The sequence below is a fragment of the Pavona decussata genome, unplaced genomic scaffold, assembly GCF_977016875.1.
Source record: "Pavona decussata unplaced genomic scaffold, jaPavDecu1.1 SCAFFOLD_133, whole genome shotgun sequence".
Classification (NCBI taxonomy): Eukaryota; Metazoa; Cnidaria; class Anthozoa; order Scleractinia; family Agariciidae; genus Pavona; species Pavona decussata.
This window is the reverse complement of record NW_028145546.1, coordinates 1130082-1153376: the sequence shown is the minus strand read 5'-3', so window position 1 is coordinate 1153376 and position 23295 is coordinate 1130082. Positions and strand designations below refer to the sequence as shown.

Below are 23295 nucleotides of genomic sequence, written 5' to 3'. Positions count from 1 at the left end.
TTGTTTCTTAGCTGGCACTTTAATTCGTCCTGACCTTTCTAGAAAACAAGCGGGACTTGTTTATCACCCAATCTGCGGTTCATTTTGAAGAAGAAAACGATATTCTAGAAATTGTCATTTCCTTACCTATTGAACATTTCGTCTTAAAACTTTCATTACTCCTATAATACTCGTGCCATTTACATGATACCCTCACGAAATGTAGCATACATTCATAGCTATTATGTCACAAAAGACCAGGCATTATCATCTATTTTTAGCCCTTCTAGAGACATTTAACTCAAAAATGGCAATTCCGTCTTGAGGTTGACTTTGAAACCTGTAGTAGACATTATACTTGCACTAGATTTTTTTTTCGTCAAAAGGTCGCTTTTCTGAAACATGGATGATAACGTGGGGAATACAAATGAAGCTGTGGGGAATGACTTTATCATCTGTTAGGCAAATTTGCAAAGTTCTAGCAATTTTTCTTCCTAGATTCCCCAATTTTCGTCATTTCCTTACCTTTTGGAAATTTCAATACGCCATTTCTCGGTGGCAGTTAAGGCAACATTGCTGCTCTTTAAACACAGATAACATTGGCGCCAGAAGTTTGCTTTGTGAAAAAATTAGGGGTTTCCCATGTAAAATGCACATTTTACAAGCGATTTTATGATTATCATGAGAAAGGTAAGGACATGACTTTTCAGGAACATTATAATGATAATGATAATGATAATGATAATGATAATGATAATGATAATGATAATAACAATGATAATGATAATGATAATGATAATGATAATGATAATGATAATGATAATGATAATGATAATGATAATAATAATAATAATAATAATAATAATAATAATAATTTATATAGCGAAAACCTCTATAAGGATATATTCAGTTGCGCTTCACAATATTGTTAAAATTAGTTGTATAAAAAAATAAAAAAAAATAAAAAAAAAACGATCAGCTACCCTCCCCTCCCCCCTGCTTCTCACCGAACGTCAAAAATATCACCTGATGGTGCTTGGTTACCGAGACACGCGATCACGCAAACAAATTTTTAGGCGCTGCCTCCGTCAGCCTGTGGAAAGCCTTACAAGCCATCCAAGATGGCTGCTCGTCTTTTGTCCAAGTTTGCGAAGTTCAGAGAACAAGAACAATTCATTGACGTGCGATTGAAAGTGGGTGAAGACGTGTTTCCAGCTCACCGTAATGTTCTCGCTGCAGAAAGCGATTATTTCTACGCCATGTTTACTGACGGGATGAAGGAATCGAACCAGGAAGTCATCGAACTCAAAGATGAAAACATTTCTGGCCTCGATGTACAAGGACATCTGTGAAACTGAAGAATTCTTGTCGTACATTGACGCAGATCAGTTGTCGAACCTTATCAGTCGAGATGACCTCAGTGCTCCTTCAGAGAGCTTCGTCTTCAAATCAGTGATGCAGTGGATCAAATACAAGAAGGAAGAGAGGATGGCAGTGGCGGCCAAAGTTATCGGAGCGATTCGCCTGGGGCTCGTGGACATCAAGGAAGTAATAAGAGAGCTAAGTGCAGAGGAGATGCAAGAAGTGCCCGAGATTCAAGCACTTGTTTCGCAGGCACTACTGCATTCCCAGATTCCTTCCCTCGACTCAAAGTTTGCCGTAGAGAAAACAAAGCCACGCTCAATGAGCCGGGTAAGAATCAGAGATTTAACGTAAGCCTTGTGTGATGCATTCTGCTATAGCCATAGGATCATGTTTCACATTCGTCACAACTCAAAAAGCAACAAAAGCTAGCAAATCCAGGGGATAAGGATCTATTTCCTAAAGTAATTTTATGCCGGCTTAAAAATTCAATTAAAGAATCTGGACTGATCAAAGGTTTTATCTAACGTACACAAATATGCCTTTCAAATGCCCGTAAAGGATCTTAGAAAACGGAAAACCGGACATCTGAAGTACTGCCGACCGTTTTATCCTGCCGCAAACTTTTGCTCATTCTCAAGTCACACCGAATACATACAATCGGTAAAAAATATATTATAAATCCGCGAAGTCAAGCGTGCATAAGCTCATACAATCAGAGCCTTGAACTTCAGTCTGTTCTTTACCGAGCAAAATGCAATCAAATCGTTTATAGTAAATTAAAGATTTTCTATGGAAAAAATAATGAAAAATTTTCTACTTAATTTTCTAAGTACTACTGCTAACCGTAAGTTAGGTCGATGACTTTGACCAACCGCTTGGAACAAAATTTCAAAGAACGACAATTGTCAAAAGCACAGAGAAAAACATATGTAATATACACCCAACAAGCTTTGTCAGGCTTACAATCATTATAGGAAATTGTTTTGTTAATTTTCGATCGAATTTGAGCAGTTTTGAGCTCAAACTCTCATGTTCCCCTTCGGTTACCTGTGATTAGACTTAAGTGGATCACTGTCTGCCAGTGTAGTATCCTTCTTTGGTTCTAGTTTGTTTCATATTCGTAAGACTTTCATAACTGATCCTTTGCCGGTATTCTTGTCGTTTTTAGTGAGCTACTTCCGTGTAATTATCTTGTCTCATTTTCAGTGCTTTCTTATTTCAGGTTCTTGTTGCTATTTTCCTGAAAGAAGGTGACAAGTCAGCTGCTACTCAGACGAGGTATTTTGACTTTGAAAGAAAAACGTGGAAACCCCTACCGTCCATGGCAAGCTTAACCTTAGTTTCTCAGGAACTCCCACCGTCGTTCAGGGCAAGCGTACGCTTGAGTTTACAGGAACTCCTACCATGCAGGGAAACTTTCAAATTTCTTTGTACAGAGTATGTTGGAAATTACTTGTATGTAGCTGCCGACTTGTACGGCGAATCCGGTGTCATTTACCGTTACCATGTTGTTAATAACGTGTGGGAGACACTCCCACGTTTTCAGAGCTCATCATTGGGCTATGGCCAAATGATAAACTGTCTGTGTGATGTTAATGAATATTTATATGCAATCAGTGACACTGATCCACCCCAGAGGTACAGTTTGGCTCAGAACCAATGGCAAAGTGGTTCAAAATTACCTTTTTTGGAGAAAAGTAACAACCGAGATAAGTTATGTAATGTAGCAGCAGTCGTTATGAAATCTAAAATATATGTACTTCATGGGTGTTACAGAAAGGAAGGTCGGGGGTTGACAGCCCAAACAGCTGTGTTTCATTGTTTTGATCCAGAAAAGAATGAATGGAAACAAAAGGCATCAACCTCCTCCCCTCATTTTGGATCCACTCTCTTTGTGGATAACAACAAACTTTATGTCGCTGGTGGGAAGATTTCTTATTGGATAGAGAGTAATGTTAAATATCCATCTGGGAAACCTGCACCAGTAGAAGTTTACAGTGAGGAAACCAACAAGTGGTTTGTTGTTGACCAAACTCACATTCCCCCAAACGAGCTCGGGGCAGTGGAAGTGGAGGGAAAGGTTTATTTCATTATCAACAAATTTCCAGTTGACAGTGGTATTAGAATCCCACCGGGGGAGGTGTATCACATTTCATTACACGAGTGGGAAAGTAAAAGAATTAGAGAAATAGGTAATGCTGTCTTGTGTTATATGCCAGTAAAGAAAGAAAGCTTGGAAAACAAGGCAACTAATGAAGAAAAAGCCTCCGTAAAGGGAGAGGCGAAAAAAGGGACAAAGGGGACTTAGTTTTCGGTTGAGAAAAGTTTATTCAGTAGATACTCTAAATTGCATTACGAAAAACAGGTGTCAGCATGTCCTTGTATGTTGCATGAGAGTTTTACAAAACCAAAATTATTTGTAAATGGGTTGATTGACTAACGTTAACTTTCTTACTCTCTGAGTTTTGATAACCCTTATTGGAGAACGCTGTTGAAAACTAAAAACGGTTATCAGGTTGAGATCTGCTAGTCAGCAGAATAAACTGAGTATTTCATCATTAAGTATTTAAAGGCGTTGTAACACTAGCAAGCATGTATAACTTGATTGCGAGACAACTGGATGCAAGACAAATTGCCTAGTGTAATAACGCCTTATTCACTGTATTACAATATAGCAGAGCAAGGCATGAAAAATTTAAAGGTTTTATTTTCTTGTCAAACACAGAGACCGGTTGTTTTAAAAGCCAACCTGAGTGTTACAAGCTGGCATTAAAGTATAAACTATAGACTTGGTTTCTTTGATTTTAACTGAAGTGTTTTTCGCTTTAAAAGGTCACAGTTAAGTTTGAGATTGGTCAGATTAAGTCCGTTAGAACGGCATAACGGGATCAGTTTGAAATTAAACAGTCCTGCTTTAATCAACCGGGCTCTTTCAAAGGAAGACTGTATTTCATTCCATGGACACTGCTTATACATGTAGTTTAGCAGAGCATTGTAAATATTGCGTTACTTTGTTATCTCATTTAATCCAGTTTCAGAAGCTAATTTGTTTCGTAAGAACGTTGAAAATAAACTGACCCAAGTTAATGCTATTGCTTGACTTCTTCATGGGTAGATTAATTCGATGCGCGGATCATTCTTATAACAAAGGAGCCGAATTTTTTCCCTGACCGCGCCCCCATCGTGAGTTTCAAAGGATTGGAGGGTGGCACGTCCTATTTTGATGTAGGTTACTTTGTCTTTCCGTAATGAGTTCTTTACTTAAATAACAAAACGTAGGATGTAAAATCAATGCCTGAAAACTGTTTCGGCTGGAACAAAACCACAACCAGGACATTTTACTGTCCGAACAAATTCGATGATGTAAAAAATTTACGTAAATGTGCAAATTACTGGAATTTATAACATTTTAGTATATACTACTCAAGTGGCTAGTGCTTTTCCGCGCGCGCTGATTGGCTGGCTCGGAGGTGATTAGCTAAGTACTATTCACTTCCAAGCAGCCGAAGAGAAACAAGATGGCTTCCTATTTCGCTACAGTCACTTTTAGAGGAAATTATTTCGATAAACGAGGCGGCTGTTACAAAAATTACAAAAATGGCAACAAAGTTTGGTTTGACGGCATTACATGGTAAGTTATTTAATCTTTCAAGCCTTATATTCTAAGGCGAAAAATAAAAATACAATGTATTGTTTACGAAAACTGTCGAGCACTATAATTACAATGTAAACAATGAAACATCTAATGTTTATTGCAGCATGGTTTCAAAAACAGAAGAAATTTCATAGTGCAGTCAAAGAAAAGACACGTGGCAACTAAACAAGTGCCTCCAGAAGTTTTATTTGTCCGCAAGAAAGGGAGAAAAATCTTTCTGCAATAAGAAATCCCTTACCACGGGGCGCGCTAGCTTTAAAATTTCCCACCATTTGTCGGTATATTGCTGCTTCACGGCTCGGTAAATTTTCATCACTATTCACCTCCTCTTTGGTAAATAATTGCTTACTAAAGTTGACGTTTACAGTAAGACGCTCACCTCTAGTGTCATCTAATAAGCAACACCTTTTCTGCTGACGTTAAATATGAGTCCCCTTTAGACCATATGAGTGACTGGAGTATCCTCCTCCCCCTCACCCCTCCCTCCCCGCGCAATTTTTTTACGCCCATTTCAACATGGCGGATACTATAAATCACATTTTAAGTTAGAAAAAGAGATGACCCCAAGAAGAGTCTAACCCGCGTCGTCAGATTCCCTAGCGTGAACCTTGCCACTGGTACCAACGACTGCCTGCCAGATTTTTGGTTAGATATCCAAACCTCAAATTTAGGTTAACCGCAAGCTACCTAAGCTAAATAAGGCTAACTGAAGAGATATTTAGGCTAACCGGCGTGCTATTTGGACTAACCAAACTGTCCTATGTAGGCTAACCAGAGCTTTATTTTGTTACTTACCAGTCTGCCACAGAAAGTATCCTCCATCTTGAAGTGTCACCTTAACAAGGACGTGGCGTCACATTATGAATGTGAGCATGTGAGGGAGGGCAAGACGCCCAATCAGCTTTGTAACATTCTTTAGAATACCTGTCAATTGTTATTGCATGGATAGTTTCAGAGTTATACTGGGGGTGGTAAGACAGCCCTGTCTGTAATTTGCCCGTCAGGTCACTGAAGAGACTATCGTTATGTTCTGCTATCATATTTTTAATAGTTTCAATTTTTCCTCCAAACATGTGGTTTTTGGGGTGGGGTGAACTGGGAAGGGGTGCTGAATAAATTTTCCTGTTGCAAAAAGTAGAAAAAGCGTCTACGTTTTTACGTTGAACATGAAAAAATTTATTGCGCGCGGAGGTGGTAATACGGGCAACAAACAATTGCAACCTGCAATGGAACATTGTTGCGCGACAAGTTGAAAGAAAATTTTGCCCGTCTTACTTGGCCTTAACAACCTGACCGAGGAAAAACTCAACATTACAGCTTTCTCCCTATGTAAATTACAGAGAGAGAAAACTGAAAATTTTAAGAACAGCCGATCGTCACAATAAGACAGTGCTTAGTGAGAAAAGTCTGCATGCCTTGGCCTTAAAGTTCGGAGATATTTGCAAAGTAAACGCTTTCATGGGAAACGTTGCACCAGACGGGTTGCTTGAACTTCTTTCTTTCCCACCCCGCTCTTCTTGTTAACCAACGCCAAAAATAAAACATGCGTCGTGTGAATGAGTTATCAAGCAGTCAAGCACGACCAAACAAATTTTGGGGCGCTGTCTTCATCAGCCTGCGGCAAGCTCAGTTTACAAGCCATCCAAGATGGCTGCTCGTCTTTTGTCCAAGTTTGCGAAGTTCAGAGAACAAGAAGAATTTATTGACGTGCGATTGAAAGTGGGTGAAGACGTGTTTCCAGTTCACCGTAATGTTCTCGCTGCGGAAAGCGATTATTTCTTCGCCATGTTTACTGGTGGGATGAAGTAATCCAACCAAGAAGTCATCGAACTCAAAGATGAAAACATTTCTGGAGACTCTTTGAGGATAATATTGGACTCCATTTATCGCGGAGAACTCTTAAGAGCATTTCTCCAGGAAAGTGAAGCAAAGTTGGAAATGAAAATTTTTAACCCCCCTTTATTTTTTGTGTGGAGGTAGGTTACCTGGAGGGATGAACAAAAACAGCCATATTTGGATCGGCAGGTGCGTCGTTGCCATGGAAACCGCACTTGATCACGTCGGCCTGAGGTCTATGTTTTGACCGAAAAATTCACTCTCAAATAGTTAAAATAAACGAGTCTGGTTCTCGAGTACATGTGAACCAATTCAAATGAAATTCATACAGATGGTAGAGCCACTCTCCCAGTTTAAAAAATTTGCTGTTAGAGTATTTTGGGTTCTATAATCAAGAAGACCTTGGTCGTATTACTATGTTGCCTGTCAGCCATTTTGACAAGAAGGAAAAACAAGCACAACCATATTCGTTATTTCTCCGAAAGTACTCTTTCCACATAAACCAAATTAGCAGCAGGGCTTACATAGATATTGAAGTTTATAAATATTATAAAATCTATTTGGGGAAAATTATATTCTGGCCATGGCTGTTGAAGACATCCGAGGCAAGTTGCAAAAAAATGCAAAATTGGAAATGTTGAGGTCTCCAGTATTTGGTTCAAACAGGCTTTAGATAGAGAATATCAGCTTCAGAGGTTTTTTCATTCATCTTATATGTTATCTACACTTGATTGATTAGGTTTTGGCCTATGAATTTGATGAAATATAGATTAAAACAAAGCCTACCTTGCAACTTTTGGGAATTTCTTCCGGATGCTTTTGTCGTATGGGATGGGTCTCTCCTCAGTTCGCTCGCTCCATTTTCTTGACCAAATCTTGCACAGACTCTAGCCGAAAGACAAATCTAACTGCCTAGCCTCGCCGAACATCTACTTATAGACCAAAGATGATGATGCATTAACCCGAATAAAGAACAGTCGAACAGGTCAAACACAGTCGTGTGTCGAGTATCGAAATAATTCATCGATACAATCCATCCAGGGAGTTAAATAGATGCATCAAGATCACAGCTCTGAGCAAATGCATGTCTGCGACGATTCTGAATAACGTCTTTGGCTAAATCGAGCCGTACATTCCGTGGTGCATGGCTGAGAAGCGAAGACATCGTTGTTTACGACCTGTGTACGACCAAACGTATGTAGACCGGAAATGCGAGTAGCAAAACTGCTGACCGGATGTAGTTTTAAATGCGATATACGCGCTTTTTGGTTGTTTGTTTGTTTTTGTAGCTTCGGCTAGTTGTCGCAATGGCATTATCTCTTCTTTAGATATTTTTGGTACAATATTTCATTGATAGGGGGATAAAAGGACGACTTTGGTTCGCTTTTATGACTGTTCTACAGTGGTGAATAAAGAGGACAAAATAAAAGAGCTTCACTAGTCGTTTTACGCAACCACATAAGCAGCCCATGTTTCCTGGGTTTGTTTGTTTGTTTGTTTTTAATTCATTGCTTATTGGATGTTAAGGATGGCCTGCATGTAAAATACGTTGCTGATCTGGGGCATTAGCGTACACATTAGAAGTTACGAAGTTGGAATTTTTGACCCACCTCTCCTCCAGAAATAAATAAGTCCTCTTCAAGCCGATAAATTTTCACATTCAGTACCTAATACCTGCCCAAATTTTGGCATTCTTTCTGTTTATTTATTTATTTATTTATTTTTTGCTGCTGTTTTTTTTTGGTGGGGGGAGGGGTGACCGGACGTAAATTTGTGCCGTCGATCAAAACACTGTAAGGGAAATTTGCATATCGTCGTGCGAAGGAAAATATCCTGGTCGGGACAATGGAAAGTTGGTCTCCTTCAAATCCCAAAAGGGACGTTTCGGTTTGTGAGTGCAGTGGAAACAATATAAAACTCAGTCAATGTCAAAGGGATATTTCCAGGCACGTGTAAGCCTAGGGACTTAGTATAAACCGTGATGAAATCCGCGACGAAATGGATCTTATTCTTTGCCGTGCAGGTCAATAATTATAAGATTTCAAGCGCGAATTTTTCATTCTCTTGTCACGAATAGTTTATCATAACATCCGGTGTTACATCCCATTACATTGTGTTACATCCGGTCAGCAGTCGTGCTTCTCGGACTTCCGGCCTATGCGTTCAGGTTATTTACCATTCTTGGCTTGTCGACTATCGCAATATCTGACCCGATTTTAGCCAAAGACGTTACTTTGGATTGTTCAAAGGCATGCATTTGCTTTGTACATCGATCTCGACACATTTACTTTACTTACTGGCTGAATAATATTGATGAATTTAGGTGCTCGACGGCAGAAATCGCAAGCATTACGACCATGTTTTGGACTTTGTCAACTATTCTTTGTCAAGTGTATGCGGGCTACTTGTATCATCATCCCTGGTCTGAAACACAGCAAACTGGATATTCGATGGAAGTAACTGTTAGTCTGCGCTACATTTGGTCAAAAGACGGAACGTGCGAAGGAGAGATACTGGAGAGAACCACGCGACGGAAGCATCCTGAAGAAATTCCCAAAACCCTCAAAGTAGGTTTTGTATCAATTTATATTTCATCAAATTTGTTGGCCAAAACCTTATTTACTAAATGTAGGTAGCAGACAAGATGATAAAAGATACTTTTGAAGCTGTTTTCTCTCTCCTAAGCCTGTTTGAGCTAAATACTAGAGCTCTCAAAATTACCAATTTTGCAATTTTTTGCAATTTGTCCCAGGTGTCTTCAACACCCAAGGCCAAAGTATAGTTTTTCCCAAATTGATTTTATAATATTTAGAAACGTCAATATCTATGTAATCTCTGCTGCTAATTTGGTTTATGTGGCAAGAGTACTTTCGGAGAAATAACGAATATCGTTGCGCTTGTTTTTCCTGCTTGTCTAAATGGCTGACAGGGAACATAGTAGGACGAGCATTTCCTTCTTGTTTATAAAACCCAAATTATTGTAACGGCGAATTTTATAAACTGGGAGAGTGGTTCTACAATCTGTATGAACTTCATTTGAATTGGTTCCCATGCACCCGACAACCAGACTCGTTTACTTTTACTTTTTGCGAGTGGAACTTTTGCTCAAAACATGGTCCCAAGGCCGACGTCATATAGTGCGGTTACCATGGCAACGATACATCTGCCGATCCAAATATGGTTGTTTTTGTCTATCCCCCAAGGTAACCTACCTACACACAAAAATTGAAGAGGGGTTAAAATTTTTCATTTCCAACTTTGCTTCACTTTCCTGGAGAATTGCTCTTAGTGACTGAAACGAAAGACGTGTTCGAAATTCTCACCACCGCTAACCACCTTCAAGTCTCGAGCATTGTTCACCAGTGTTGTAATGTATTAGACAGGGAACTTGTTCAGCGACTTGATGTAAAAACGTATCGTCAGCTGTCTACATTTGCTAATGCACACGGCCTATGTGCTTCATGGGTATCATTGAGTGAAAGAGGGAGCGTGGATAGTTAAATAAGCTATGTTTCATTGTTTCGATCCACAAAAGAATGAATGGAAACAAAAGGCATCAACCTCCTACCCTCACTTAAGATCCAGTCTTCTCGTCGATAACAGTAAACTTTATGTGGCTGGGGGGAGAGTTTCTTCCCCCTATGGTGACCCTGCACCCGTAGAAGTTTACAGTGAGGAAACCAACAAGTGGTTTGTTGTTGACCAAACTCACATTCCCCCAAACGAGCTCGGGGCAGTGGAAGTGGAGGGAAAGGTTTATTTCATTATCAACAAATTTCCAGTTGACAGTGGTATTAGAATCCCACCGGGGGAGGTGTATCACATTTCATTACACGAGTGGGAAAGTAAAAGAATTAGTGGAATAGGTAATGCTGTCTTGTGTTATATGCCAGTAAAGAAAGAAAGCTTGGAAAACAAGGCAACTAATGAGAAAAAAGCATCTGTAGAGGGAGAGGTGAAAAAATGGACAGAATTTTTGTAAAATGTCAAGTAGAATTACCTGCTCATTCTCAGTATTTCCGTATACTAGAAGGTACCAGTAAGATTTAAAAACAAGCTTTGCGACTGATAGGCCCTGGATTTCAACTCAGTAAGTCCTGAATCTTCAATGCAGGATTAAAGGCTGTACATATGGCGTAGAATCTTAATTATGTCTAGAAGGCTCGCTACACAGGGTTTTATTTTCTTCGGTTTCTTGTCATAAAGGGATGAGATTAGTTAAAGACCATGAGGATTAATTAAGATTAAGGTTTATTTAGTTCCCAGAAATGTTTTAAAGCAGAATTTAAATTGGCTCTAAATCGCTGATTCGTGGATTTGACCCCATTTACTCTTTAATCATTAAGCAAGATTGCATTCAGTGAGTGATGTGTACGTAGTTAGCTAATCGTCGGCATCAATAAATATTGCCTGTTTTGTAGCTTTCCACTAATTCGAGTTCAACATTTTTTGTAACAACGTTTTAAATAAACTGAACTAAAGAATTGTAGTATAGATTTGATTTGTCATTTGGGGTTCCTCAAGGGTCATGCCTTGGACCACTTCTGTTCTCTGCTTATGCGAGCAAGCTGTTCCAGGTTATCAAGAACTATTTGCCTAATGCGCATGCGTACGCTGACGACAGTCAGCTTTATTTGTCGTTCAAGCCAGACAGTTCAATGGGTGAGACGGAAGCAAGAGGTGCTATGGAAAGATGTATCAAGGCCGTAAGGGCGTGGCTGATTGTTGATAAATTAAAGTTGAATGAAGATAAGTCTGAATTCATGCTCATTGGAACTCGCCAGCAACTTAGCAAAGTTAGAAGTGACAGCCTTATGGTTGGTGACACGCAAGTAAAATCAGTCAGTGAAGCTAGGAATTTGGGTGTCTGGTTCGATGCTAATTTCCAGTTTCGCAGCCATATAAACAAAACATGTCAATCGGCTTTCTTTTCGCTATATAACATGAGGCGTATAAGAAAATATCTGCCTTTTGAAGCTGCAAAGTCATTGGTGCAAGCTTTTGTTATAAGCACAATCGACTACTGTAATGCAGTGTAATATGGTTTGCCTGCCATACTCGTTAATAGGTTACAACGCGTTCAAAACGCTGCCGCCAGGTTACTGACCAATACACCACGTTGTTCGCACATTACACCTGTGATGATTAATCTCCATTGGTTGCCAGTTAAATTTAGGATTATTTTTAAGGTAAATTTGATGACTTTTAAGGCTCTCCATGGCCTAGCGCCAGCATATCTTAGTAATATTGTATCATTCAAAGGCAATTCTAATTATAATTTAAGATCAAATTTTAGTAATTTATTAGCTCGCCCGGCAATTAGATCTGCCAAGACCACTGGAGACAGAGCTTTTTCGGTAGCTGCCCCATTTTTATGGAACTCTCTTCCGGAGACCCTAAGGGCTGTAAGTAGCGTAAATATTTTTAAAAAACAACTGAAAACTTATCTTTTTAAACAAGCACATACTATTAATTGCGTAAGCATTTTTAGACTATGTATCATATAGATTTTATCGCTTTTTAATTTATTGTTAAATATGATTTTGTTCCATTTTGTAGTTTTAACTGTCATATATTTTTTAAATAATTGTAAAGCGCATTAGATCATATAGATATAATGAATTTTGCGCCATATAAGTATTAAATTTATAATTATTTATTAATTGTTAATGGCACCGATGATTCCATTGTCTGTATTAATTAACCCGACTAACCTATCTGCGAATCTCAGCAATTTTGCTTTCGCTTCACACCCTGCTCTTCACTTCGATTAACTTTAGGATGAACTATAGAATACTCAGGGGCACTCGATCAACTGTTCACTTCGGTGGATATTTGTTCAGAGGGGCTTAATCGGCTCGAAATTTTGAATGTAGTCGCACTGATAAAATCGGCAGTTTTCGTCGACAAAATTCGTGTTCATAATATCGGAACTAATGGGGCGAATATTTCGTTAAAATGTGAAAAAGGGTCAGCTAGCATTTTCATAAAACAAATAACAGCTAGAAAATCCTGGAATTCTAGAAATAAAATTCCTATTCCTTGAAACTTTCTGCAACTTAAACTTTCAGCTAAAGCTCCGGAAAAGCTCAATCTGTATTAGCTGATACAACTATGATTTTAAAAGCGCATAAATCGATCAAGGAACACCTGAGGAGACAGCATTTTAAGTACTTGTTTATCTCGTTGGGTCAGCCCCTGATTGACGGCAAGCCTCGATTAATGTGGAGATCTGGCTTAGAATTAATTACTCACGAACAAATTCACAATGAAATAATCTAGACTTTTATTTTATCCTGGGAAGAACTTAACCAGCCCTTGAGGCAAACGGAGAATCAATACCAAACGGTTCAGTGCGCATACACCACAATAAATTTCACATCGTTACAAAACATGATTTTCTTTGCGTGATTTTAAATCTTGGTGTCACGCAAAAAGTGTTTCTAAAGGAAAGGAGAGTCTGCATACTCTGGCTTTAAAATTCGGAGAGATTTGCTAAGAGGGTAATACAGGAGTTTGGGGGGGGGGGGGGGGGTCTCTGGCACGGTTCACGGGCCGAAAAAAACAACGAATCACGAATCATGGATATCAAAATTTCATTTTCCTGAATCACGAAAAACACTCTTTTATCTTGTTCTTTTGCAAAGAAAAAGTGGCTTAGGAGGGTCTGAAAGTATATACCGCAAAGTGGAGAAAAAGTGGCGAATTACAGACTTTTTATAATTCTTGACAGACGACTCTAACCATTCGTCCACTATGTAAACTGGAAATCATCGCTTCCATTTTGACGAGTAAAACATGTTTACCAAATAGATACACACACGCAGACGACACGTTGACCAATGAAAAGCACCCACCGCCATCACCAGGCATGCAGCCATGCATGCATGTCTAAAGAATTCTTTTACGTCATTGGTGCTTCTGGCATTAATCACACAGTGGAATCAGAGATAGTCAGTTTCTCCAAGAAAATGTTGCAGTACATTTCCTTCCATTATGCACTATCACCGAACGGTTCAGTGACAGTGCATAATGGCAGTATGTAAACCATTGGGGGCGCCTAGGCAGAGAGAGGCGCCGGCTGCGAGGCTTGCAGTGCTCAAGTTTTCATTCGCCACCTTTTGAAAATTTTGGCCATAGATACAAAGAGATGTGGAATGCAAAACCAAAAAGGAAGAAAAAAAAAGGTCAGCTGCCCTCCCCTCCCCCCTGCTTCTCACCGAAAGTCAAAAATATCACCTAATGGTGCTTGATTACCGAGTCACGCGATTATGCAAACAAAGTTTCGGCGCTGTCTTCATCAGCCTGTAGAAAGCTTTACAAGCCATCCAAGATGGCTGCTCGTCTTTTGTCCAAGTTTGCGAAGTTCAGAGAACAAGAACAATTCATTGACGTGCGATTGAAAGTGGGTAAAAACCTGTTTCCAGCTCACCGTAATGTTCTTGCTGCGGAAAGCGATTATTTCTACGCCATGTTTACTGGTGGGATGAAGGAATCCAAACAGGAAGTCATCGAACTCAAAGATGAAAACATTTCTGGAGACGCTTTGAGGATAATATTGGACTCCATTTATCGCGGGGAACTCTTGATGACTGAAACGAAAGACGTGTTTGAAATTCTCACCACCGCTACCCACCTTCAAGTCTCAAGCATTGTTCAACAGTGTTGCGATGTATTGGACAGGGAACTTGTTCAACGCCGACTTGATGCCCAAACGTATCGTCAGCTTTCTTCATTTGCTAATGTCCACGGTCTGAAAAACCTACAAGAAGCTACAGAACGCAAGATGGCCTCGATGTACAAGGACATCTGTGAAACTGAAGAATTCTTGTCGTACATTGACGCAGATCAGTTGTCGAACCTTATCAGTCGAGATGACCTCAATGCTCCTTCAGAGAGCTTCGTCTTCAAATCAGTGATGCAGTGGATCAAATACAAGAAGGAAGAGAGGATGGCAGCGGCGGCCAAAGTTATCGGAGCGGTTCGTCTGGGGCTGGTGGACATCAAGGAACTGATAAGAGAGCTAAGTGCAGAGGAGATGCAAGAAGTCCCCGAGATTCAAGCTCTTGTTTCGCAAGCACTACTGCATACCCAGATTCCTTCCCTCAGCTCAAAGTTTGCCGTAGAGAAAACAAAGCCACGCTCAATGAGCCCGGTAAGAATAGAGATTTAACGTAAGCCTTGTGTGATGCATTCTGCTATTTATGTTTGTGTGCGTAACAGGTAATTTATGAGTATTGTACACGAACAGCATTTCTATATATGAATCCCCTGAATATATAAGCCTCCGATTCAGTTCAGTTTGCATTTAGCCCGGGGCATGCAACGATTCTTTTCGATAAATATCTGTTCGGGGTGTATGAAATCACTTCAGAATTCAAGACTGAATTATGAACAAAAGCTAGCCTTTTCTGAAACAAAATAAGGACAGCTAGGATCATGTTTTGAAATCGTCACAACTCAAAAAGCAACAACGCTAGCAAATTCAGATGTCTCGAAAACTCAGACCTCGAAAACTCAGACCTCAGACCCTAGAAAACTCAGACCCTCTGGGTGTCTCGAAAACTAAGACCCTAGAAAACTCAGACCCTCGATCTGGGTGTCTCGAAAACTTAGACCCTAGAAAACTGGAACAAGTTTACACTGCGTGATGCTGCAAGCCGACTTGTTTACTGTTCGTAAAATCTGCCGAGAAAAGAAATACGGCTCGCAGTGGTAGATATCAGCACTGATCAAGAAAATAATACTCAAGATTGGCATCGATTCTTGATTTCTTTATGAGTGTAAGCCAAGTTTATCCAAAATGTGATTATTTTCGATTGTTTAGCCGAATAAGCTCGAGGTGTGTTGCGTGATGGTTTCGCAATACGTACGTACGTAGTACAAATACAGCGTCACGCGACTGTAGCGGATATTCGAAACCGGATACTGTATATATATACTGTCCTTTATTTTAACATATAACTGTGTCTTCCGTTTTTTTATTTTAACTTAACATAACATAACATAACATAACATAACATAACATAACATAAGTTATCAATCAATATTAGTGGTAAATTACGGTATTAACAAGTGGTTGTAGCTTCCAAGCCACGAGTTTATTTTCTTTTCTTTCAATGAACGCTTGACTGTCTTTAACTGTTTGTTTCACTGAAATGTTTTTTAGCAACGATATTGCAACAAAACTGAACGCACTTAACAAAACGATTGGTTATATAATCGATGGCTGGTAAAAACCACCCCTGGTCAACCCAATGACCGGCAATCTCAACCCTTTTACACTGAGACATCAATGTAGATTAACTGTATAATAAACAACGTCCCTGAAGCAGTGCATCACTCGTAGCCCAGCTCTACTTTGAGCAGGTTAAGATGCGATTGTCGCAAACGGCTCAGAACGGCGGACGGAATGTGAATGAAGGTTGAATGAAAATACGGAAAGCGCGATGTAATGCACTCTTGCTTTACACAGTAGTACTTTGTAGTACACTTTGAAGAGGGGAGCTTGGATTTTGGATCCGCTAGAGATGGGTACATCCACTTTTCTTGATGAGCCAAAATAATATCGAAAGGTACAATTTGTTGCCTCCGCGGGAATTCTACCCTGCAATACCTGCATTCTTTTGCGTGTGGTTGGTCATCCAGGAAACCAACCGCAAACGGTTGGTTGTTGTGGTGTATTTCCGTAAAAGGGTGTTTTTGGGCAGCACCACCTCGGCTTGGTCTCCATGGATTTTTATGAGCTCCTCCCTTTTTACCTTGTGCATCTTTGACCGGTTCGACAAGATTACTTTTTGACGGGAGTGAGCTCCTTGGCAACTTGGAAAGGTAGTCCAAGTGTTCTTTCAAAATGCCTTCAATTTCAGAAACACACAACCTGTGTTTACAAATACTGTTATACTTGTAACATTGACAAGTACAAGTAGAGTGATCCCGATAGACTAGGCACTCATACATTCCTTTCTTACATGTCTTGGCAGCAACAAGGTATTTTTTCCTCTTGTCATCCCCAGCTAACGATGGCATTTGTTGGATAGCATTGTTGCAATTTAGCAGGTTTTGCGCCTCCTTGACAACAGTTGCTATCACACCAGCTGGGCATGCACTGATAGACTGCAGAGAAGTCTTCAGGTCAATAGAAAATTCCCTCTCTTCTACTGGTTTAGCGGATGCCGTCTTGCTGACCGTGATTGATTTTCCCCGTATTGCCTCTTCAACAGTCATCTGGTTAAATTTCTTGACGTAGTCTGCTCTCTGGACCGCGGACATTTCAAACCACTCTTCTGGAGCAACTGCTAGGTGGGCTACTACGTCTGCGAGCTCACATGATATTCTGCACTAAGTCCACAAATTGCCATTTGGAGTTCTTCCTGTTGGTGCTTGTCCACCTCCTCCCATACATCCTTTGTGAACTGAAGCTTTGATAAATCGACTTTGTTTTCATCGTTCTTTACGATAGCCTCCTTTTGCCGAGTCAACTTGTTATTTACGCTCTCTGACTGATTGGTGTAACTACCAAGAGGCGTACCAGATCGATCACATGGCATTCACGCTTGTTTCCTTGCGTTACCTATCATGCATTTCTCCATCATGTCTTTATGGCTGTTTACATACTTCTAGTAAAGAGGGACTTTCCTTTGGGTGACTCTTGTTTCTTCCGTTTCCAAGATTTCTCTGGATGCATTTAACTTTTCTTGTAATTCATCTTTGGTATTTGCATCGAGAATTCCCCGACAAACATCTTGCTTGCCAAACACGGTGTCAATGAATACTTTTTGGTGTTGCTTCTGTTGGATTCCAAGTTTTCGGAGTTTCTCTTGGCAGTTTTGCTGGAAATGTCTAAAGCATCGGAGCCCTGTAGCATGCGTCAATACCTCACCGACAGCGCTGTGCAAAGCATCCTCGCCGTCCGTGATGAAGCCTTTCCCCTTTTCTGGTAGAGTTGGAGCGCTGTTGCACACTGCTGATACAATCTTCTTGTAAACATTATTTTCTTTACTGTACTGAAGCCCTGTCGGCCCAAGGAAGGTAGGAGCCCCCCCGGTTCGCTTACATGTTAGGAACAGATGTTTGTGTGTAAAAGGAGTTACTTTGTACTTCCCAAAACTGAAAGTCGGGTCCACGCTAAAGGGGTGGCCTAATTTTTCTGAGGTACAAAAGCGCGAGAGGTCATCTGTCATATGCTTCTTACCCAACACCCACAAGTCCTCCGGCACGTCATGGTGCTCAAGAATGATGGATTCTTCTTTATGTTTGGAGTACTGTAGCCGTTCGTCGGCTTCATCTGTTTTCTTGCTCTTGTATTTCAGATCGTACATTTGCTGTCTTCACCCTTGGAAGATCCCCGGGTTCGCGCGCGCCAGTAATTCCACCTGCGGCTGCTGAAGCATTACTATAGACAACTGAAGGCGATTTTGTGGTAACTTCCTTTTTCAAGGCTTCTATGGTGCTTTTCTTGACGGGATAGAAAGGCTTGATGGACTTTTTTGCTGTTCCCGTGTGCCCGTACATTAAAACTAACCTTGTCACAATTCTTGTCTAGGATGGCGTACTGCAACAAGCACTGATCGTTGACCACGTGACCACTCTCTCCTCTCATGATAAATATTGACGGGCATAACCCCGCGATGTTTTTTATGGAATGGACATGGATGTGATATTGGTTACTGGATTTTAGCTCTATTTTCTTCTTTGCAATAACTTCAACTTCCTTGTTCTCGTCTATTTCGATCGTTCACGATGCAGTGCGCAGTGTATGAGAGTATGAGCCATTCATGTCACTTTTGACATCCTCTCAATGTTTCAGTTTGTCCACATCTATAATAAATGCCAAGTTTTGGCGTACTCTTAAAGGAACCTTGGAACACTTCAGGTCTTGTTGCTACAGTAAGATCTTAACTGCCTGCGGAACAGTGTACCTATCCCGTTTGCCTTTTTGAAATACAGGTAACTCTTTGTCGCTTTCGTAGATATTCTGAAAAATGAAAAGTACGGTCTAGCAATGCGTACGAAAAATGTTCCCGTTGGAAAAATTTAAACCAAAAAAAAAGGAAATATGATATTATCAAGTCAATTTTCTAAAAAAGAAAATAAACGAGAATCTTACCTCGGTGAGGTTCACTGCTTGGATCGCACTTTTGGATAAGCTGTTACATGGACTCGCTCCAGTTGGCTTCATTTTAAGGCCTGTAAGAATTGTGTCGTATTAGCATGTAATACATGACTAACTTTTAACATTGTGCATTTTGAGGCATGTTAGTTGCACCTACAAGCCCCTCATTTCAACACGATACTATCAAAACCACTATAGTGGCTAAATTACCGATAGAATTTGAATTGATTTGAATTCGAAGCGGCTCGATCGTTAACGCGTGATGTAAAAAAAGAATGTCACATGACGTGAAAAATATTATCACGTGGTTCCCGTTGCAAGCATCTTGTTACTCATAAAGAAACCAAGAATCGATGCCAATGTTGAGTATTAATTTCTTGATCAGTGCAGATATCTACCACTGCGAGCTGTATTTCTTTTCTCGGCAGATTTTACGAACAGTAAACAAGTCGGCTTGCAGCATCACGCAGTGTAAACTTGTTCCAGTTTTCTAGGGTCTAAGTTTTCGGGACACCCAGAGGGTCTGAGTTTTCGAGACACCCAGAGCGTCTGAGTTTTCTAGGGTCTGAGTTTTCGAGACACCCAGGGGGTCTGAGTTTTCTAGGGTCTAAGGTCTGAGTTTTCGAGGTCTTAGTTTTCGAGACACCCAGCAAATTCAGGGGATAAGGATCTATTTCCTAAATTAATTTTATGCGAGCTTAAAAATTCAATAAAAGAATCTGGACTGATCAAAGGTTGTATCTAACGTACACAAACTGATGCCTTTCAAATACCCGTAAAGGATCTTAGAAAACGGAAAACCGGACGTCTGAAAAACCTCAAATATTCTCGTTGGGTGCCAGCCGATTTATCCTGCCTCAAACGTTTGCTCATTCTCAAGTCACACCGAATACATACAATGTAAACAATATATATTAAATTTCGAATCGTTAGCCGATAAATGAAAATTGTTCAAGCCGCGAAGTCAAGCGTGCATAAGCTCAACAATCAGAGCCTTGAACGCCCGTCTATTGTTCACTGAGCAAAATGCAATCAAATCGTTAGTAAAGATTTTGTATGGAAAAATAATGAAAATTTTTCCCATTTAAGCCTACAATAAATAATTAAAATAAAGGACGCCAGCTCTGTTGGGCACTTAAAACGAAACATCAGGCAGGTATCTGACTTAGCGGTTTCCCACATGACAATCTTGTAGTACAGTTGTAAGCATTTTTATAAAAGTGTATATACATTTTTAGCTAAACTGATGATTCTCCGTGTTTGAATAAAGTAAACATTACATCAGAGTGAGATTATCGTGTGGATTTTGTTGAGATTTTTTTTCGCTTCTTCGAGCTCCCGAGGCCAATTTGAGCGATTTTAATCAACATTTGGTTGGTCATGATCATCTAAAGTATTACTGCTAACCGTAAGTAAGATAGCTGACTTTGACCAACCGCTTGGAAGAAAATTCCAAAGAATGACAATTGCAAAGGCACAGAGAAAAAAAACACATGTAATATACACCCAACTAGCTTTGTCATCCTTACAATCATTATAGGTAATTGTTTGTTATTTTTCGATTAAATTTGAGCAGTTTGAGCTCGAACTCTCATATTCCCCTTCGGTTACCTGTGGTTAGACTTAAGTGAATCACTGTCTAGCTGTTAACAAACCCTCTTTGGTTCTAGTCTGTTTCATATTCGTAAGACTTTCATAACTGATCCTTTGCCGGTATTCTTGTCGTTTTTAGTGAGCTACTTCCGTGTAATTTTCTTGTCTCATTTTCGGTGCTTTCTTATTTCAGGTTCTTGTTGCTATTTTCCCAAAACAACAAGGTGACAAGTCAGCTGCTACTCAGACGAGGTATTTTGACTTTGAAACAAAAACGTGGAAACCCCTACCGTCCATGGCAAGCTTAACCTTACGTTCTAAGGGAACTTTCGAATTTCTTTGTGCAGAGTATGTCGGAAATTACTTGTATGTAGCTGCGAAACAATCGTATTGTTCCGGTGTCATTTACCGTTACCATGTTGTTAATAACACGTGGGAAACACTCCCACGTTTTCAGAGCTCATCAATGGGCCGTGACCATGTGATTAACTGTTTGTGTTATGTTAATGAATATTTATATGCAATCAGTAACGCTGATCTACCCCAGCGGTACAGTTTCGCTCAGAGCCAATGGCAAAGTGGTTCAGAATTGCCTTTTTTGAAGAAAAGTAACAGCCAAAATAAGCAGTTGATTAATGTAGCAGCAGTCGTTATGAAATCTAAAATCTATGTACTTCATGGGAGTTGCATAGTGGAAGTGCAACGGTTTACATATACAACTAAATCATGTCCAGCTGTGTTTCATTGTTTTGATCCCAAAAAGAATGAATGGAAACAAAAGGCATCAACCTCCTCCCCTCACTTTGGATCCACTCTCTTTGTGGATAACAACAAACTTTATGTCGCTGGTGGAAAGATTTCTTGCCGGAAAGATAGTACGACAGATAAAATTACTCCAAATGGAGACCCTGCACCAGTAGAAGTTTATGATGAGAAAAACAACAAGTGGTTTGCTGTTAGACAATCACATGTTCCCCCAAACAACCTTGAGGCAGTGGAAGTGGAGGGAAAGATTTATTTTATAATCAACAAATTTCCAGTTGACAGTGGTATTAGAATCCCACCGGGGGAGGTGTATCACATTTCAATACACGAGTGGGAAACGAAGGGAATTGCCAAAATAAGTGATGACGCTGTCTTGTGTTATATGCCAGTAAAGAAAGAAAGCTTGGAAAACAAGGCAAATAATGAGGAAAAAACCTCTGTAAAGGGAGAGGCGAAAAAAGGGACAAAGGAGACTTAGGTTTCGGTTGAGAAAAGTCTATTCAGTAGATGCACTAAATTGGATTACGAAAAACAGGTGTCAGCATGTCCTTGTATGTTGCATGAGAGTTTTACAATTCCAAATTTATTTGTAAATGGGTTGATTGACTTACGTTAACTTTCTTAGTCTCTGAGTTTTTGATGACCCTTATTGGAGAAAGCTGTTGAAAACTAGAAACAGTTATCAGGTTGAGATCTGCTAGTCAGCAGAATAAACTGCGTTTTACATCGTTAAGTATTTAAAGGCGTTGTAACACTAGCAAGTATGTTACACTACGTTACAGCTCGTATAACTTGATTGCGAGACAACTGGATGCAAGACAAATTGCCTAGTGTAATAACGCCTTATTCATGTATTATAATATAGCAGAGCAAGGCATGACAAATGGAAAGGTTTTATTTTCTTGTCAAACACAGAGACCGGTTGTTTTAAAAGCCAATCTGAGTGTTACAAGCTGGGATTGAAATATAAACTATAGACTTGGTTTCTTTGATTTTAAAGTGCTTTTTCGCTTTAAAAAGTCACAGTTAAGTTTGAGATTGGTCAGATTAAGTCCGTCAGAACGGCATAACGGAATTTGAAATTGATCAGTTCTGCTTTAATCGACCGGGCTCTTTCAGAGGAAAAGACTGTATTTCATTCCATGAACACTGCTTATACATGTAGTTTAGCGGAGCATTGTAAATATTACGCTACTTTGTTATGTCATTTAATCCAGTTTCAGAAGCTAATTTGTTTCGTAAGAACGTTGAAAATAAACTGAACTAAGTTAATGCTATGGCTTGACTTCTTCATGGGTAGATTAACTCGATGTGCGGATCATCCTTATACCGAAGGAGCCGAAATTTTTTTTTCCTTGACCGCGCCCCCATCGTGAGTTTCAAAGGATGGGAGGGTGGCACATCCTATTTTGATTTGGGTTACTTTGTCTTTCCGTAATGAGTTCTTTACTTCAAGGGGAAGTATCACGAAAATTTGTTGTCATTTCAAAACCCAAAAATGTTTGACTGTCAGCAGAAACAACGAAATAATTGTCAAGTTTGTTAAAAATTATCACCCCAGTGCAATAAAACTGTCGATTAGTGCCTCTGGCCAGAGACAGGGTTGGCCGGTTTGGATTGAAACTTGAAAAATATTAGGCTAATGTTTTTCAAGTTCTCGCATTTTTGTTTCCAAAATGCGCTAGAACAATTCACAAGTTGTTTCTTTCAAGAATTAAGTTGATTTCTTTCCTCTCGTTATTCTAGAATTATTTGGCAGGTGATTGAAGGTCTTATTTCACCATTTTTAACAAAAGATATAAAAAAACCCATGATACTTCCCCTTTAAATCACAAAAAATAGGACGTAAAATGAATGCCTGAAAACTATTTCGGCCGCAAAACCACAACCGGGACATTTTACTGTCCGAACAAATTCGATGATGTAAAAAGTTTAAATGTCCAAATTACTGCAATTTATGACATTTTAAACATGGTCAAGGGTTGAC

General features: G+C 39.7%; 2 protein-coding genes across 2 annotated transcripts in view; both read left to right on the top strand.

The window, feature by feature from the left end:
- Nucleotides 1-23295, top strand: part of LOC146468084 (kelch-like protein 26) — a 49945-nt gene that overhangs the window by 9905 nt on the left and 16745 nt on the right. The gene's annotated exons all lie outside the window — the stretch shown is intronic.
- On the top strand, nt 1291-22585 carry LOC146468087 (uncharacterized). Its single transcript, XM_085125131.1, has 7 exons — nt 1291-1671; nt 2567-3651; nt 5798-5873; nt 10371-10701; nt 11360-11667; nt 14097-14990; nt 20737-22585. Exons 1-7 carry the CDS (start codon nt 1291-1293, stop codon nt 21784-21786), a joined length of 4125 nt encoding a protein of 1374 aa, XP_084981257.1. The 3' UTR covers nt 21787-22585.